Source organism: Xyrauchen texanus, chromosome 25, assembly GCF_025860055.1.
Source record: "Xyrauchen texanus isolate HMW12.3.18 chromosome 25, RBS_HiC_50CHRs, whole genome shotgun sequence".
NCBI classification, from domain to species: domain Eukaryota; kingdom Metazoa; phylum Chordata; class Actinopteri; order Cypriniformes; family Catostomidae; genus Xyrauchen; species Xyrauchen texanus.
This window is the reverse complement of record NC_068300.1, coordinates 11,956,550-11,976,551: the sequence shown is the minus strand read 5'-3', so window position 1 is coordinate 11,976,551 and position 20,002 is coordinate 11,956,550. Positions and strand designations below refer to the sequence as shown.

Below are 20,002 nucleotides of genomic sequence, written 5' to 3'. Positions count from 1 at the left end.
TGGTACAAGACAACTGTACAATGTTAAATTGAAGTTATACATTGAAGTAGCTGCAGGAACACTGCCCTTTAATTTGACACATATTTTTAACCACACAAAAAATAAAATAAAATAATAGAATGTAACTTAAAAAAAAAAAAATCAATGTATGCCTTAAAAACATTATCAACCCTTTAATGAAAGTTGTGATTTTACGGTGAATTTGAATCAGGCGGAAAGGTGGGTAGTCCGCAGGGTGACGCGGGGACTTTGGACAGACAAATATGGCGGCTCCCAATGGAAGATCAGTTTTATTCGTGTGCTTGGGTAAGATACGTTTCTAATTTACCAAAAGACAATCTTTAACTTTAATCAGATTTTTAAAAGTGCGATGCAAATAGCATAATAAACATCAGGCGAAAACAGCCAAACTATTACCATTATTCACTGTTTCACTGGATTCATTCAGTGGCCCTTTCATGCGTTTATATACCCACCGCCTATTTAATGCATTTACACATGAATAAACACTTATTACTTATGATTACTTAAATGTCTCATTTGTAGATTTTGAAAGAGTAGTGAATTCTAACTATTGGCATTTTATTGCATTGATCACCCATCCATTTTTCCATTAGTTTGGCATTAGATGAATCATAATGCCCAGCACATCAGCCTAAATGTCACCATTTAGTGAGCATTGATATTTAAAATGCTAAGATTGTTTGTGATATTCGTATTGCAATCCACATAGGAGAGATTACCTTGTAGTTTAGTTGGTCCTCCTGATGATATCAGTAAGGAATTTAACTTTGATGCAAAATAGCAGTAGTAATGTTCCTAACACTCTGGAACTTGCAGAAATTAGTGTATTATATTCATTTCTAATCTATTCCACCATAACACAGGGAATATCTGCAGATCCCCAATCGCTGAGGCTGTTTTCAGGAAGATTGCCACAGACGGCGGGGTGGTGGACAAGGCAAGTCACCACATGTAGTATTTTGTGTATGGAATGCTAAATATATTTTGTCAGATTTATGTAACCTACTTTGCATGAACTGAAACACTTTATAAAGAGAAACTGTTTTGAAGTATCAGCACCTTGGCCTTTGGATGAGCCTATCATTATCAGTTTTATAGGACAGGTAAGATTGTTCTTAAAAAGTTGGTATAGCTGACACTGCAAAAAAGTCAAACATTAAATAGGTACATGTTTCTTGTTGATCAAAAATACAAAATAAAAAAAAAAAGAGTAGAGAACAAGCAATTTCTGTATTTTTATATTAAAGGCACTTTAGCCTTGCCAGCCAAAGTACAAAGTAATGGTGTCAAATGCAGAAACAGGCCAGAAACATATTCTATGCAAGTTTGTAAACACAGATACGAATTATTGGCTGATGCAGTGCAAGCGCAGAGTCCCGTTGTACACAATGTACATTCTTGTTTTACTGTGGCAGTACAAAACTGTACTCTAAGAGTTACCTTAAAGGTGATGTAATTATCTGTGCTACTACTGGCACCAAACAATTAAACCAGATTTTTATTGCTGGCTATCTGAATAACGGCCCTGTCTCAAAACCCACACTTGAGATCGCTTGCATGCGACGCTGAATAAATCTAAGACTTCCCCACATCTAGAACATGCCAAAGCTCAGTTCACTTAACCCTCACTTAACTCACACTAGCCCAAATACTGATTCTGAGAGTGTTGTGTATCCCAGAATTCATCGCGTTTTCGAGTGAAGTAGTGTATTTTTGCCAAGATGACGTCATTGTGCGAGTAGTATGTTAACACTGAAAATGCAACAAAAATAAGTGTTCTACGAGTACCTGGATGATCGACAACTTCAACAATCAAAACAGACTGGAATGTTGGACACTTCATGCACCCAGTGAATGTGGCTTGCCATATGTAGCGAAAAGTGCGAAGTTACCTGGCTGTAATGCTGGTCTGACAAAAACATTGTGCATAATGGAGAATGTAGCATCTAGTGAAACTTCAGTTAAGACGGCACCTTACAAATGTAAGTTGAATGCTATGCATGACCCTACGTTGTGTATGTACGTTGTTTGAGATTTAAGTATTGAAGTGAGTTTGGCTAAGCCGCTAAACCTAGCAGCAACACATCGCATGTTTTGAAACGTCGTGTTTGAAACGTCACTTCTGTCAGCTGTTAAACAGCGAATGCTTCTGTTTTGTAAAAAATGTTAAGTGTCCCATTTGGGACGGACTATACTACACTTTAAACTTTAATACACTACATGGCTGAGTGCATAGTGTATAGTGCGTCATTTGGGATACAGCTGCTGTCTTAACGTCTACTTGCACACTGGCCAAACACCAGAAGTAGTTAAGACAAGAGGGTAAGTTGGCAAGTTCAAAGACCACAAGTGCGTGTATTGAGACATGGGCCAATAACACATCAACCATTTAACTAACTTGCTCATCAAGATTCTTTTCAAACTGTTGCTCCACCATGACAGTAATTGACCTAACAAAAGACGTTGACGCCAGTGCCGCACATGCATACATTTAGTTTCGATTTGGGTTCTGGCACATTTCGGAAAGCAGTGACACATGAAATCAAGCTTGTATAGCTAGAAGCGTTTGTGTTCACATACTTTCTTAGACTATATTTTACACTTAATTCTGAATTTAGAAGCTGCAAGCACTTCACAACTTGGTTACTAAATTTTATGATATGCTTCAATGTGCTTTGTGTGTGTTTGTGTATTTAATCTGCCATGTACACTTGAGCTTCCATCATCAATGCTGTGTTTATGTATATGTGTCTTCAGTGGAGAATAGACAGTGCGGCCACATCCACCTATGAAATCGGAAACCCCCCGGATTACCGCGGCCAGACCTGCATGAAGAGACACGACGTGTCCATGAGGCATGTGGCGCGGCAGGTACGGTGGGGTCATGATTAGCATTAGCACTTAACGCTAGAATTGTGTTCTCTTTGTGTGTATTACAGTGGGTTATAGATTCTGGTGCCACCTCTGATTGGAATACTGGCAGCTCTCCTGATGCCCGTGGTCTGGCCTGCCTCAGGAAACATGGCATAGAGACAGATCACAGGGCACGACAGGTATTGAAGATGTGAGATTTTGTGGGCTTGTTACAGATGAAGAGGAATGAGATAAAGAACCTGTCATATCACTGACATATCAGTGCAAACACACATTTATCATCTCCTCATTACAAGAATGGTACTCCCAAAAAGGAAAGTTCTGTCATCATTTACTCACTCTCATGGTTTGTTTCAAACCTGTATGACTTTCTTTCCTACTTGGAACACAAAATGAGATGTTAGGGAGAATGTTAGCCTCAGTCATCAACTTTCATTGAAAATGGAGAAAAAGATGCATAGAAAGTGAATAGTGACCGAGACTAACATTCTGTCTAACATCATCTTTAGTATTCCACTGAAGAGTGAAAGTGGGTTTGGAACAACATTAGGGCCAGTGAATGATGACATAATTTGCTTTATTGGGTGGACTATCTCTTTTAAAACCTGAAGAACCGAATTTAAAAAATGGTAACTTCAATCACGATCGCTGCGTGAGTGGTCATGCGGGCATTATCCAATCATAATTTTTCAGCCAAAAGAGATTTATCTTTGTCATACCCTTCATAATCTATGCATGCGATTAAAAAAAAAGATACCAGCAAACCCCAAATCAGATAGAGCACCTATAAGCTTCCTCTTCTCGACCGTCTAATTCGGATGAGGAGCAGTTAGCACATTTATTATGCCCTTTGGAGCACATGCATATGGAGCACACTAGCCAGTTTAGACTGTCAGATCAGCACTTTGTTTGTTATGGAGGACACACAAAAGGCATGTCTGTCTCCAAACAAAGGATCGCACTGGATCGTTAATGCGATCGCCCTTGCTTATGAATCACAGGGTGTGATTTCATGCCCTTTTGGCGTGAAAGTGCATTCAAATAAAGGCATGGCCTCTTCATGGGCATGGACAAATTGTATATCCCTACAGGAGATATATGCTTTGCTGCAGGATGGTCTTTGCAAAACACGTTCGCGATGATTTATAACCTAGATGTGGCATCCATCGCTTCACGAGTCCTCTCTGTCTAGAGAATTACTATTCTAACACCCGGTGGAGCCCGAACCCTTATCATAGGTGGGCTACCTATTATATTTGAATACAGTCGCCTGTGTAGGCTGCTACCCAATTTATTCCCACTAGAAGTCACAAGCACTTCCTATAAAAATAATAACACCTCCCTCCCTACCTCTGGTACAAAGGGGTTAAATTATACGATGTGTATTATATGGCTCATACGATTAATTTCTCATCTGTTATCTCCATGTGGGATTATTCATTTAAAGAGATATTTTACTACGTCACTGCCCGACGGGCCTGTTTGCTTTATACAATGGTGCATCCAAGGGTATTTTGTTACGTATTGCAGCATAATGGAACTCCAAAACGTTCAGCAATGTCTTGTGAACTGAATCGATAGGAAACGTCTCCGGTTACTTTTGTAACCTTGGTTCCCTGAGATGAAGGGAACGAGACATTGCAATCTTGGCCGCACTACAACTACAGAGTTTCGAGGTACGAGTGATGCGTTCTTGTCCTCAGTCAGAAACTTCTGAAAAATGGTGTGCGAGCGCCTGCTTATATAAGGCAAATGGCCTAAAAGGGCAGGGCTCAAACACCATTGCCAATAATTAGATTGCCATTATGATACAAAGGCTTCAACTAAGTTGTGAAAAAGGAATTCCCCAAAGCATTGAGCAATGTCTCATTCCCTACATCTCAGGGAACCGAGGTTACAAGAGTAACCGGAGAGTGTTGTTTACAGTTGTTCAAACTGTCAGATAGTTCCACCCCCAGCTCACGCCATTGGTTGAGTAAGTTGTTGGGGTCGCTCTAGGCAAAAACAGGAAGTTCCTCAGATAAATAGTTTTCAGTTTTCAAGAAAATTAACACGAATAGCTTACTTATAGTTGTCTCTGCATATTAAGTGGGGATAAAAGAAAGTATTTTAAAACTGAATAAGTTACATACTTCAGCTTTAAGTTTTTGTCGTTTTAAAAACTGAATTTGGTGAGAACATTATCTGACCCTATGGCATTTTAATGGGCCAAAGATGATTTTTCTGGCACTGAACATTTTCTTTGGTGAAAAAAACGCCTAGAATGGGGCCAGATTCATCATCGGTTCTGACTTTGTGAGGTTAAAATAGGTAAGAGAAACCGCAAACAAATCCCAACTGATTTGGTGCCTACAAGAATATTGAAACATGCAAAATGTGTATGTGGCTGCTTCATCATCATTTTGCAGTGTATTGACATTCTCAGATTCAGTGAATATCCTAGTGTTTCTTCCTCCCACTTAGTCAAGCTGTCGGTAAAATATTCCTGTCATGTGGGCAGGCTTTAGCTTGGCCTTTAGAGGTCAGGTTCAAATGAGGAAATACAGAGCTGAGCCTCATGCTAAAGCCATGCTTGTCCTCTTGATCTCTAACAAACCAGCAGACCACGATTATACAAGAAAACAAATTCACCAATATTTTCATGATTGACAGTGGTCCAAATTGAGCCAAACAGGCATTGTGTAATTCACAATTTCCAGTACTTAATTATTGTTCTTTGGATGTTAAAATGAAAGTTCACCCAAACAACATTCTTGTATTGTTCCAAACCCATATGACTTTAATATTGAACACACAAGATTTTAGCAAGAATCTTAGCCATCTCAGAATATTGTGAATATCCTTTTAAGTTCTTTGTTGTTGTTTTAATTTGAAAGGATGTACTTCTATTCCTATGATTTTGTGCAATGCCGTCCCAGAAGAATCATGCCTGTTGTTACTCAACATATGGCCACACACATCCACAGTTATGCTTTGATACATTTCTGCATCTTGAACGAGGGGAGTGAATGTTTGAACATAGGAGCATGTTGATTTGTAATTCAACCCTTTAAGTTTACTGGAGCTTGTCCAAGCCAGCAGTGTGCTCTTAATGCTGCCGAATATCCATTATCTGTAAAAGACACGAAGAATAAGAGAAAAATAAAAGGGAGAAGTTGATTCAGGCTAAACCAATGGGTTACAGCATGACATTCAGAATGATGTGTATTTTTGTGTTTTTTTTCTCATGCAGTCTCTTTCTATCTTAGGTCACCAAAGACGACTTCATGACATTTGATCACATCCTCTGCATGGATGAAAGCAACTTGAGGTACGTGCACCCATTTGGCTTGACTGTATTTTTGAAAGTAGCTTTTTTTTTTTTTTTAAATATGTTTTATTTTTAATCCATCTTCAAGGGAACATTTGGACTAGAGTTTCCTTGTGACTTCTTGAGTTGAGAAGCAACAAAGTGATGGGAAATAATTAATCCCTTGGTGGGGATGTGGGGTCATTGCTCTTAATGATTACTTCTGACAAATGTGGGAGCAGATGCAAACTACCACCTCACAACCTTACTTTGCCTCAAAGCTAATTGATGTTGAGCGAAGGAAATCTATCATGGATCTGTTTAAGAGCAGAATAAATATAAAAGCAAAGGATGGATTTTAAACAGCAGTTAACTTTTGAAAAGCATCTCAAGATTCTATTCCATTCTTTGAAGTTCGTATCTCTTTTTATAATGCAAGAACATGTTCAATCTTAAAGGTCCTTAAGGAAACATTCATATACTCATCCCCACTGTTTTTCAATTGTTTTTCTATGTAAATGTTCTCGACGCCTCTGACTGTTGTGGCGCATCTCACTTTGTTTTTCAGCGTCTCATCCATGAGCGCTGCATTGTTTTTATTTGTTTTTCATAATTTTTATATTCTCCCCCTTTCTCCCCAATTTGGCATGCCCAATTCCCTATGCGCTCTTGTTCCTCGTGGTGGCGCAGTGACTCGCCTCAGTCCAGGTGGCAGAGGACGAATCTCAGTTGCCTCTGCTTCTGAGACAGTCAGTCTGTGCATCTTATCATGTGGTCAATGGGCTGAGAGTATGTCATATTCAGCACCATCGGTTGATCCAAGATGGCGGCGCGGTAGCAAGCAGCGGCCACTCCAGATCCAAAATGGTGCTATTTTTGTCACTTAGCCTGACTTTTACGGCACATGGACATCGGAGCAACCGGTGTTCGTGTCTACCATCGCCAGACACTGTTAAAATATAAGATTCATACAACAACCAAGCTGCATGATGATCTGCAGGAGTTGCTACATGAACTCCAGTCCTCGGCGTCAACTGATGGCGGTGCCCGGGGGAGGGAACGATGTAAGCGGTGTGCGAGGAAGCGAAAGCGCGGCAAGAGGGCGGGGGTCCATGCTAGGCTAAAAACAAACCCTAGCCGGCCGGCTCTCCTGTCTATCCTGCTCTCAAATGTTTGCTCCCTGGTCAATAAACTGGACTATATCTGACTCCAAAAGACTGTGCAGCATGAGCTTAGAGACTGCTGCGTCTTTGTTTTCACAGAGACGTGGCTCAGCGACACAGTTCCGGATGCCACCATTCAGCTAGATGGCTCGCCTCGTTTCGTGCCGAAATAAATGCAGCTCTGTGTGTTAAGACTCGCGGTGGTGGCTTGTGTGTTTACATCAACACAGAATGGTGCAATAACTCTATGCTAGTCTCTAGTTACTGCTCATCGCTGGTGGAGCTTGTGACTGTTAGATGCAGACCTTTTTATTTACCACGGGAATTCACCACTGTTATTATAACTGGAGTTTACATTCCTCCTAGTGCTAACGCTAAGGAAGCACTCTGTGAACTGTATGGGGCTATGAGCGAACTGCAGAACAATCACCCTGACGGACTGTTTATTGTCACCAGAGATTTCAACCATGCAAATCTCAAGACAGTGCTCCCAAAAATCAGACTGGAACAATATATGCCAGCTCTTATCATTGTTTGTGCAATATGCATCAAATGGTCTGAACAGTATTGAAGGAGATTTCAACCATGCGAATCTCAAGACAGTGCTCCCTAAATTCCATCAGTATGTGGACTTTGCAACGAGAGGGGTGAACACGCTTGATCTTGTTTACACAAACATCCCAGGCGCGTACCGGGCAGAGCCCCGCCCCCACCTCGGCTACTCAGACCTCATCTGTTATGCTAATTCCAGCATACCAGACCGCTCGTCAGATGCACAAAACCGCTCCAGAAGCAGGTGAAAACCTGGCCAGCAGGAGCCATCTCTGCTCTTCAGGACTGTTTTGAGTGTACTGACTGGCACATGTTCAGGAAGGTTGCAACATATGGCGACTCTTCCAACTTAGAGGAATACACAGCATCAGTGACCAGCTACATCAGCAAGTGCATTGATGATGTCACCTTCTCCAAGACCATCACCACACGCTCCAACCAGAAGCCGTGGATGACTGCGGAGGTGCGTGCACTGCTGAGGACCCGGGACTCCGCCTTCAGAGCAGGCGACAAGGCTGCCCTAAGAACAGCAAGGGCCAAACTGTCCCGAGCCATCAGAGGGGCAAAGCGCGCACACGCCCAGAGAATCCACAGTCACTTTCAGGACAGTGGCAACATGCGGCACATGTGGCAGGGCATCCAGGCCATCGCCTACTATAGGACAACATCAGTTGCCTGTGACAAAGATGCCTCCCTTCCAGATGCGCTGAACGACTTCTACGCTAGGTTTGGAGCACAGAACGACGTGGTGGCGAGGAAGATCACCCCTCCTCCCAACGACCAGGTGCTCTGTCTTACCACGTCTGATGTGAGGAAAACTCTACGTAGAGTCAACCCACGGAAGGCTGCTGGACCAGACAACATTCCTGGCAGAGTGCTCAGAGGATGTGCAGACCAGCTGGCAGATGTTCTTACCGACTGTGCCTATTGTCCTGTTAATTTTTAGTAATTTATTGTACTGTCCCGTACTTTTTGCACATGTGTAGTCTCATGTGGTTCTGTGTTTTTTCCTATGTTGTTTTATGTAGCACCATGGTCCTGGAGGAACGCAGCATTTCACTGTGTACTGTACTAACTGAATATGGTTGAACGACAATAAAAACCACTTGACTTGACAAAGAGCGGTGGCTGTTAGTTGCTAACATTTGTGAAAGTGGGAAGAAAAGCAGAGGGGGAAAGTGAAATATATAGAGCATGCGAAGTAGATGGAGCAGGAGGGTCACTTTTCTGTTTGGAGGGGTGTGAGGGGATAGTGTCTGAGTCACATGTTCCTGCTAGATCCAGCTCTTATTAAGAAGATTACTGAGTTCTTTAGATTCCAAATCTTTGCTCTGTCCCCCTTGGTCTTTGTTTTTCTCTTCTCCTGAGGCTCAGCACAATGAACTGACAATTAACCATTTCACAATTACAACATCAATAGGCTATTGAGTTAAGCGATGTACAGATGAAGTCAGAAGTTTACATACACCTTAACCAAATACATTTAAACTCAAGTTTTTTCACAATTCCTGTCTTAGGTCAGTTAGGATCACCACCTAATTTTAAGAATGTGAAATGTCAGTCGCGTGGCGCCATGTGAGGATTGGACGTGTAAACAGCGAGCTCTGCACACTTTGCTAGTTTTTAATACTTTCTCACAAATCTCACATGTCATGAGATTCGATACATCGTGTTTCATAACTGTTCTATGAAGACAATATGTCAAAGAATTCAAAATCCTCGGGCTCTATAGACATTAAAAGACTTACATGCTCAAACTAATATCCTTGACAGGGTCACAGACCAGGGACTCAGTTTGGATGGTGCGTTGGGAGAGATTCAGCATCAACTGTCGAGCATGTCAGCAATGCTGGCGAAGATCATTGCTGACTTGGGGGATCTTGCTGTAATACGTCGATCGATCACTGCCATAGAGACAAAGATCTCTGAGTAGGTTACAAGAGTGGGGGATGTCGAGGATGGATAGATTATATGGAGTCTTCAGAGAGGGAATTAGCTGCTAACCCGCTAGTGACCAAGACAGACATGGAGCGCGCTTGGGAAAAGTTGGAAGACTTAGAGAATCGTAATCGGTGAAACAACGTCCGAATTGTTGGAATTCCTGATAACGAAGAAGGCCGAGATATGGTGAAATTTCTAGATAAGCTCTTCCCGATTCTGCTTGATATAAGCTGTAAATCGAGCAAGCTCACAGAGTTCCGGCTCGGAGATGTGTGTTATGTGAGTTGAGGAGCAAATGAAGTCTTTCTTGGAAGAACCACAGTATTTTTTTGTTACCCACCTTTGCTAATTTGACGAGAGATATGTGATCGATTCGAGGAATGCAAGAAACTCTTACATCAACGGAAGGTCGCTTTTGCACTGATGTTCCGACAAATTGAGAATAGATACTAAGGATGGCTGCAAAATATTTACAAGTCCACAGCAAGCGATGTCCATCATTAAGTCAATGGAATGAGTAAGCCATTGTGTGATGCTCTCGATGCAGCCGAGTGGACTTGAATCACTGAACATTCATTTGACCCTACGAGGAATCTGGGTGCCACCTTTGTTTCTTTTTGTGTTGGTTCTGCCTAGTGGCTGGAGTTTGTTTTGTTGAATAACACTCCTTCAGGGCAGTTTGTGTATGTATCTGTATGTTTTTTGTTTTCTCTGCATGTTCTTTGCTCATGTGCTTATGCCTCTTATTGGATGGAGTTTGTTTTGTGGAATATTTCTTGCAAAAATTGGAGTGATTAGGGCATTTGTTGCTCTCATGTGACAGCCAAGTGGGCCTGACTCACTGAACATTCACTAGACCTTCAGAGGAAACTACCTGGCTTTTTTGTTTCTTTTTGTGCTGGTTATGCTTAGCGGCTTGAGTTTGTTTTGTGGAATAACACTCCTTTGGGACAGTATGTGGATGAATCTGCATTAAGTTAATTAAGTTAAAAATATACCATTTGAGGTGATCAGTTGTCAGTTTTTCCTTCCCTATGGTTTTGTCTGTATTAGGACTTTGTGTATAGGGGTGGATTGGCTTAATGGTTAAAGTCCTGAGCTGGTAATCCAAAGGTCATATGTTCAGACCAGGAAGGGGTGATAATGAGACACCCCCATTGAATGTGCCCTTGAGTGAGACTCTTAACCCCTTGTTACGGCTCTGTTGTACCACAAGTCTCTTTGGATAAGGAAGCATGTGATAAAAGCAAGAGGTGAACCTGCCATACTAACCGATGAAAGACTGCAGATGTAGCCCTATGACAAATCCATTGAAATACAAAATACATTGACCATGTTTATATGGAGACCAGAAAGCGGCTTAATGCGAGAAAGTGCTGTATTGCGAGTGTTACCATTTACATGCACTGTATAAGTGGCACACCCTTTTACTCCCATATACATACGGCTCTGTCAGTAAGCACTTAATTTCCCTGTGACGCTTGAGTAAATAACAAACAGCATATCCGAGGAAGACTTCACTATTTTATTTCCCATTGCTTTGCATTATTTCCAGATTTTCCAGAGTTATTTTCGTTTCCTTAACTTTTCATCGCGACCTGCAGTGGAATGGCACCCCAATTATGTGGTTTCCCTCTTACCTAAAACTCTGAGATTTCCCCAATATAGAAGCGCATATACGTGAATCTGAGGGTCTGTCAATATTTTGGTGTGTATAATTTATAATGTATGGGTTTTTCCCACTGTACTCCAAGAAATGTTTAATTCTTTACACTTTGTTTACTTACATTTATGCATTTGGTGGACGCTTTTATCCAAAGCGACTTACAGTGCACTTATTACAGGGACAATCCCCCCCCAAAGCAACCTGGAGTTAAGAGCTTGCCCAAGGACACGATGGTGGTGGCTGTGGAGATCGAACCGGCAACCTTCTGCTTACCAGTTCGGTGCTTTAGCCCACTACACCACCACCACTCATCGTGTTGTTGGGATCCATCCTATGATGTTTGTTCATGCACATGCGCACTCCTCAAAAACGTTTTAGAACGCCGCTTATGTGTTTACATGGCCACATTAAGCCGTATTCTCCGGTAGAAACCTGGATATGTTAAAGAGCTTTCTCTTTATCCATTAAGCAGTGTAAGGAAATCAGCATTTTTGTTTACTTGACGTTTCAGAACACCATTTGTTGCGAAAACTTTGGAATAATCTGTTTTCTTAAGTGCATGTGAATGTGGTCCTTGTGAACCAGGCTTAATTTGGGCATAGTGATACAAATTTTTAAATGGTATTCGCACCATCTCTTCTCTGCAGGTGTGCACCTGCAAAGTCCACTTGAAATGGTGATGGATCCAATTACATTCCAATTTATTTGGGTATATTTTAGAAATAATGTTCATTTTGCCTTCATATTCTTTTCCAGCGGCCCCCTTATACAGGGGACATTCTAATTCTGCAAAAATGCAAGAAAGGCCTAAAACGGTATAGTTTCTTCAAGAATAGCTGCATCTCAGAGAAGTGTTTTGGTTGAATGCTTATTTGAATTACTTCTTTAAACGCCTCTGTGCTATATGTGACTATAATTAAATGTTTCTATTTTTGTTGTTTTTGAGCCACAGCTGACTGTAAAGAACAGAAAGAGACATTATTCAAATGGATTGCATGGACCTCTTCTTTGGACACACATTACATGGAACAAGTCAAACCAAACTTTTACTCTTGAAACACTGAAAATGCATTGAAAAACTGTGAAAAACTTTTTCACCACTACTCAATCACTAGTGAGTGAAATCTGAACATTTACCAGCCATTGAGTAAAAGTTATCTACAACCCCAATTCCAAAAAAGTTGGGACAGTATGAAAAATGCTAAAAACAAAGAGAGATTGTCAAATTCTGGTTCTCTTATCTGTCTGGGCTAGTCTCTTATTGTCTATAAAGGTTTGTTTAGATTTCTCTCCTCCTACATTCAAACATCCACGTTTTCAGCAACAATAGGCAACTTTACTCAAACATAAGTTACTTTTATATACAACCCCAATTCTGAAAAAGTTGGGACAGTAAGAAAATGCTAATAAAAACAAAGAGGGGGGATTTGTAAATTATTTTCACCCTTTGCTATATCGAAAGCACTGCAACTAAACATTATATGATGTTTTTCCTTGTGAATTTATTGTTTTATTAATGTACATTAATTTCAAATCAGATGATTGCAATACACAAAAACAGTTAAGATGGGCAGTTTAAGACTAATAGCAATTTGACGAGTTAAAATAAGGCAATGCGAAACAGGAGTGTAAAGGGATAAAAGGTAAAGGAGGAGGCATGAGCCAGACGATGCAACAAAGTAATATTTAATTAAACAAAAAGACAAACACTAACGCATACAGGGCAGCTGTCTGTATCTCACTCTCTCCCGAACTGCCGCCTCCGGCCGCCTTTATCCTTCTCGTCAGCTTGATTAACCTGATTAGGGGCTGGGCGTGCATCATCATGGCCCGGTCCTGCCACCCTCCTTGCCACAAGGAGATGTTAAACAGGTGAGGCAATCATGCCATAGTATATAAGGAGCCTCCAAAAACAGTGTAGTCCTTCAAGAGCAAGGATCGTTCAAGACTTGTCAATTTAACAACAGATGCTTCAGCAAAGAATCCAGCAATTTGAGAACAATGTTCCCCAAAGACACATTGGAAGGATTCTGGACATTTCACACACTACAGTGCACAACATAGTTAAAAGATTCAAGGAATCTGGTAAAATCTTGGTGTGTAAATTGGAAGACGAAAACCACTTCTGAATGTGCATGATCTCTGTTCCCTCAGACATCACGGTCTTAAAAACATCATTCAGCTGTAATGGATATTATGAACATGGGATTGGGATTACTTTAGTAAACCTTTGTTAGTCAACACCATTCGACGCTGCATCCACAGATGCAAGTTAACACTTTACTGTGCTGCCAACTTCTCTGGGCTCAGTCTCATCTTAGATGGAAAGTAGAACAGTGGAACCATATTTTTTGGTCCGATGAGTCCACATTTCAAATAGTTTTTGAAAAACACAGCCGTTGTTTTCTCTGGGCCAAAGAGGAAAAGGACCATCCAAGCTGTTATCAGCGTCGGGTCGAAAATCCAGTGTCTGTAAGGGCCAGAGGTGTGTCAGTGCCCATGGCATGGGTATCTTGCACATCTGTGAGGGCACCATTAAGGCAGACGGATATGTACAAATTTTGGAGCAGCATAAACTGCCATCCAGCACAGTCTTTTCTACGGACGTCCCAGAATTTTCAGCAGGACAATTTCAAACCACATACCCTGCTAGATTGGCCTGCCTGCAGTCCTGACCATCTCAATTGAGAATGTGTTTCATTATGAAGCGCACAGTATGACAACGAAGACCTCGTACAATTGTGCAGCTGAAGACCTGCATAATGGATGAATGGGGGAAAATTAGACTTTTTAAACTTGTGTCTTCAGTGCCTAAATTCTTTTTTTATATATATATATATATATATATATATAATGTATGTCTCATTTGCCTTTGCTTCTGAGACAGTCAGTCCGCGCGTCTTATCACGTGGCTCACTGTGCATGACACCGCAGAGACTCCCAGCATGTGGAGGCCATGCACAACTTACCACGTGCCCCATTGAGAACAAGAACCCTTAATCGCGACCACGAGGAGGTTACCCCATGTGACTCTACCCTCACTAGCAACCGGGCCAATTTGGTTGAAATCACGACTCCAGGGGTAGTAGTCAGCGTCAATACTCGCTGAGCTACCCAGACCCCCAGAGCTTAAATTCTTAATAAGTGTTATTAGCAGAAATGGTGATGTTTCACAGTGGTAAACACTCGACTCTCCCAACTTTTTTATAGTGTTGCAATCATCTGATTTGAAATTACAGTACATTTTCAAAAAAAACAATGGTAAAACATATAGTTTAGTTGTAGTGCTTTCAATATAGCAAAGGGTGAATATCATTTACAAATCACTCCTTTTTGTTTTTATTAGCATTTTTCATACTGTATCTAAAATGTTTACCCTGACCTAGTTCTGTGCATGTAAAGTTTTGGTGGTAAGAGGTGTAAAACTCAGGTTGAACCAAGCAACTGAGTGTAAAAGCACCCCAAAATGTTAACAAAAATAATTCCTTAAGTTATGTCTGCGTCATTATTTAGCATCAAGTGGGATTTACACTAATTGTGAATGAACAGTGTAAAAGAACCCCTCAATTTACTGTACATCTGGTAAGATCAGGGTTTTCCATAAAATAAAGTGTAGTGGTATTCCCGTGCAGGCCTCCATATACTGGAAACCCCAATGGAAAAGGACTGCAGTACATCGTACCATTTGTAGTTATTAGCTGCAAAATGTTGTAGTCATGTAGGATTGAGCCCCAACAGCTGTCGGACCTCTGGGGTTGATGTGTTGCTATTTGTTTTTGATAATTTTTAACTGTGTATCCATAGGAATGTGTGTCTTGGTCTCGGAGGGCTTTTAGAGAAAGAACAGACAGACCCTGTCAGCTTGCATTGGCGCTTAAATTTATCGCATTCTTGAATTAGTCTGAAATAACTGCAGTGATGTGCAGAAGGCCTTCCATTGATATGATTATGCATTATTCCACTAGCTGCACAAGATCTGATGTATGTGTATATTTTTTTTTTTGCAGAGATCTGAACAAGAAGGCAAGCAGCGTGAAAAACTGTAAAGCCAAGATTGAGCTGCTCGGCTCCTACGACCCTGAAAAACAGCTCATTATCCAAGACCCATACTATGTAAGTATACACACACACGCACAGCAGGATCAGCCTCAAACACTACTCATTTATTGCCAAATGTAAAAAAATGTTTTAATTGCACACAGTATGTTGTAGATACTCCAAACTTAAGTGTTTTGTAAATTTAGAATCGCACGTGCCAATTAAAAAGATCGTTCACCCCAAAAAAGGAAAATTCGTTCCGACACATTAGCTGTTAATAATGGACATTTTTCTTTTTATTCTGAATGAAATCATTCCAATTGATGATTCCGAATGTACTGTTTACATAAAGGTGAAATAAAGTGATCGGGTTGATGTGCGCATTTGTGACGCAAGCATCAAATCGGAATCGATCTTTTTACATCTTACACTGCAAGATTAATCAGCATATCTCATCCATAATATTGTAGATCTGAAAATTTGCCACACTTGTTATTCTTAGATTTCACTTGTAGTGTTTGCTCTTTAGCCCTTTCCAGCAATTTGTTTATTTTATCTATTGACCTGTTCATTCCTGCTTCTTACAGTTTTTGGAACACTTGCTTGAACAAATTGGTATTACGTGATTTGCGGCTGTCTAGTCTTTCGACTATTTTTTTTATTTTTAAAAAAATGTTTAGCAAGAACATAGTATTGTCGACGGACCAATTTTCTATTCCGAACGCCATGTTTCTTCAACTAGAGCTAATTTGGCATGCGTGAAACATCATTACTTCATTTCCACATCTGTAATGAACATGCTCAAAAGTTTCCAATTGCAGAAGCTATCCAATCAAGTGTTTACATGGCCGAATCTGTATCTTGCCGATACGACAACTAAGGTGGTAGAAAAGGCTGATAACTGATTCATCGGCCAATAGTTTTTTAAAACAGATTAATAGAATGTCGCAAGACTTTCTTAGTTGGCACAAACCAGAAAAAAGAAAAAAGAAGATTGGGTGCATAATATGGGACTTTTAACACTAAACAAGGCTGAAACACACCGGGGACTCTTATTTTGAACCTTGGCTCCATTATAATGTTCTATTTTTAATATATACCAAATTAAGCTTTTTATTGCCTGTTTATTATGATTACTATTATTCACAATATAGAAGTTGGAGACACGATGTATGTGCATACGAGAGGGATGTTTCCATATAGTCAAATGTTTTTTGCATGCCCTTGCTTCAATTTAAAGTGTAATTATCGATGGACCACAGAAGAATAAAACATTTGATTTTTTTTTCAGATAACCAAAAAGTAACTATTGGCCCCGACTAATCGGTAAAAACGATATACAACTATTTGTAATACTATAGTTGTTGTTATGGGTATTTAAGGGTATTATTAAACTTTTAACAATGTTTAAACCACAAAAGTGTTTAGTGTCAAAAGTACACAGATAATGTTACATCTGACTCACAGGTTCCACTTGATTAGCCAACAGATACAACCACTTAGCTCATGTTTGGAAGGAAGCAATGGACAACAGACAATGAGAGATGATAGAGAGGGAATGGTTTTATTTCTTAAGAGAAACAGAAATGGGAAAGAACCTAATGGGCCACCCTTACTGAGGTCATTAGAATTCCTCCTCCAGACAACTGTCGGGGTCATCCATCACACCATTTGTGCAGGTCAACAAACTCAGTTTTGGGGACATGTGGAAGTCTTTAAGGACACATTTTGAAGATGTCGCAATAGGGGTACAGCTTCCTCAACATCATGCTGTGTTTTGAGAAAATAATAATACTTCACATGCTGCAAGATGTAACACCAAAGTTGGATGTTTCCTCTCTCTTCCTAAGGTATTTCTTCCTTTCATTGGCTAATTGAGCGGTCGAGAGCCAGTTGGCTGATAGGGGAAGGTTATTCTTCCATTGCAGAATAGCAGGAAACTGGTCTTTACACTGAACAGCAACTTTACAAGTGCCATGGCATGCGTTCAAACCCCATACAGCTCATGCCAGCCACACACTCACACAACGATCTTCATGCTCCAGACAGCTGAAATTTCCTGTTTCTTCCCCCAGGATTACAATCTGAAAGGAAGTGCAGTGCTCTTGAGTGCTGTATCTGGTAATGATGATAGAGTTGTTGGTCTTCAGCTATGAGATCCATGGCCATTTTTAATTATTTGAACTGTTGAAACTGAGCTAATAGAACCTGTTCTTGGGCTCAAGAGTGGAAAATGCAAAACCCCTTTCAACCATTAAGAGAACTGTGGTGAACAAACCGCAGCAAAAGAGCTCTGCGTTGACCGCCAACTTCCATGATGTGCTGTAAAAGATAAAATTGAGTCTGTCTCCCTACATTCTCAGACTACTTATTTATTATTATTATTATTATATATCTGAATATTTTGCAGTAAACTTAATGTATTGTTGCTATACTTAAAGTAAAGGCTTCAAATAAACAGTTCTATTTTTTGCCATTGTTTTCATTTGCGGTGTTCATTAAAGATGTTAAAGGGGTCATGACATGGTTTTTTTTATTGTATTATTATGTTCCCTTAGGTGCAATTATAGTATTAATATATTTTTTTAAGAAAAACTTTTAAAATCTACTGATTTATGACCTTTTCCCACCCTGTTTCTCATCCTCTGATTCAAACAGTCTGTTTTGGAGGCGTTTCCATTTAAGACTTCAGTGTTAACGCCCACTGTTATGATTGGCTAACGTCAGTGCCTATGTATCAATTATTGACGCCCCAGCCAGAACAATATGCAAGTAAACTAAGTAAAAACACTGTGATTATTCATAATGAATGAAATTGCGCTTTAAAAAGTAGTTTAAAGTTTAAAATAGATTACTTACAGTTTGCGTCGTCGTTGTTCCCAGAATAGTCGGCACGGACTTATCTTTGAGCAACAGTTTTCTGGCAAAGCCAGCATCATATTGAGATTTGTTCTCAAAACAGTCATCCTTAAAATGTACAGAACAAACGCTTAAGTTAACACTGCCGTGACTGGAACGTCCGCAAAAAATAAACTGCATCCATTTTTCCCTGACGTCTGGATCTTTCGGCAGCTTATTCAGAGGTTTTGTTTGACCACAGCCAGGAACAGCACATCTGTGTGGCATCGTAATTTTCCTGTGCACAAGTAGTCTCTGTCAGAGCTCGCTGTCCATCGACTGAACACTTGTGAAGCGCACGGCGATACGAAATGAGCGTAGCTGTCTTGCGCTTAAATCGTAGTTATCTTGTGCTGGAGGCGGTCATATGCAAACGCTGGTACGTCACTTCTAACCGCCACGTCACTTCTAACCATGAATCCAGAACGAGCTGTATTTTGAGCTTGATTAAATAAATGATTCGTTCAGAATGGGGAGGACGTCTTAAAATATTAAACTTGCAGGACGTTTTAATGATACAAAGACCTCTTATATACCAAAAGATCAAGGCAAATTTGGTTTCTCATGTCATGACCCCTTTAAGTATATAGTCTTTTTGTCTGATTTTCAATTGCTTTTTTGCTTTAAATCAATGTATGTAATGCTTTGATTTACCTCAGAGCTGGATGGTTTAGGTCAAGGCTTAGAACTCTTTTATTAAGTACTTTATGAAATCCCTGTGAAAATACTTAAGAAACCCAGACGGCTGAAAAAGTGCCACCATTGCACTCTATTGTTTAGTGCTATTATTCTTATATGCGAGTCCACAGTGGCACATTGAATAGTATGGTAAAAATGTTTGAAATTTGACTCTTATAGGGGCGAGTCTCAACTTTTACCATGCCAAATTTGAAATCTCTATCTCAAGCCTTCTAGCGACACCAACAGTTGAAAATGTCACTTATTTGGGGAACAAAGTTGAAAATTAGGGTTACATTTGTATTTGTATTTAATTGTGTTGTTGTTGAATATCCTGTTGCTCTCGGAGTGAACTCACAATTGCTTCTTGCATCTATATTTTAATTTTATAATTTTAAAAGTAGTTTGTTTTTTGTTTTGTTTTTTACAGGGGAGTGATAAAGACTTTGAGACCGTGTATGAACAGTGTGTGAGGTGCTGCAAAGCCTTCCTGGAACAGTACTCATAACACACGCATTTATCGACCCTCTTCTGGAACCTCCAACACCAATCACACCTCATCATAAAATACTTGATGTCTAGTTCAGTTTGTCACAAATGGAAAAATAAACCCAATGATCCAAGCTTCTCCATAAGCAAAAATACACCATATTATAGCAGTCTATAGAGAAGCCATTTGTCTTGGTTGTAAAACAAGTTATTAGGATGCTTGCTTAAGCAGATATAAATAGATTTTTGAATGTATCTGTTGAATTGAGGAGAGTAAATTCACCAAAATAAACCATGCTCAAACTTGCCTGAATGTGAAAATTACTGTGCTTCCTTCTCTACACTAATAAACTGTAATTTTTCCTGATTTTCTTGAATATGATTGTGGTT

At 40.1% G+C, this 20,002-nt stretch overlaps 1 protein-coding gene across 2 annotated transcripts; it reads left to right on the top strand.

Annotated features, from left to right (window-relative positions):
• The first annotated feature begins 247 nt into the window (after positions 1 to 247).
• On the top strand, positions 248 to 19,973 carry acp1 (acid phosphatase 1). Of its 2 annotated transcripts, none has more exons than XM_052091661.1 (6): positions 248 to 306; positions 888 to 961; positions 2,964 to 3,077; positions 6,147 to 6,208; positions 15,517 to 15,622; positions 19,554 to 19,973. In XM_052091661.1, the coding sequence occupies exons 1-6, from the start codon at positions 264 to 266 to the stop codon at positions 19,629 to 19,631; spliced, it is 477 nt and encodes a 158-aa protein (XP_051947621.1). In that variant the 5' UTR covers positions 248 to 263; the 3' UTR covers positions 19,632 to 19,973. The 2 variants fall into 2 exon arrangements, with proteins under 2 accessions (XP_051947621.1, XP_051947619.1); XM_052091659.1 differs by lacking the exon at positions 2,964 to 3,077 and adding an exon at positions 2,782 to 2,895.
• The last annotated feature ends 29 nt before the right edge of the window (positions 19,974 to 20,002 follow it).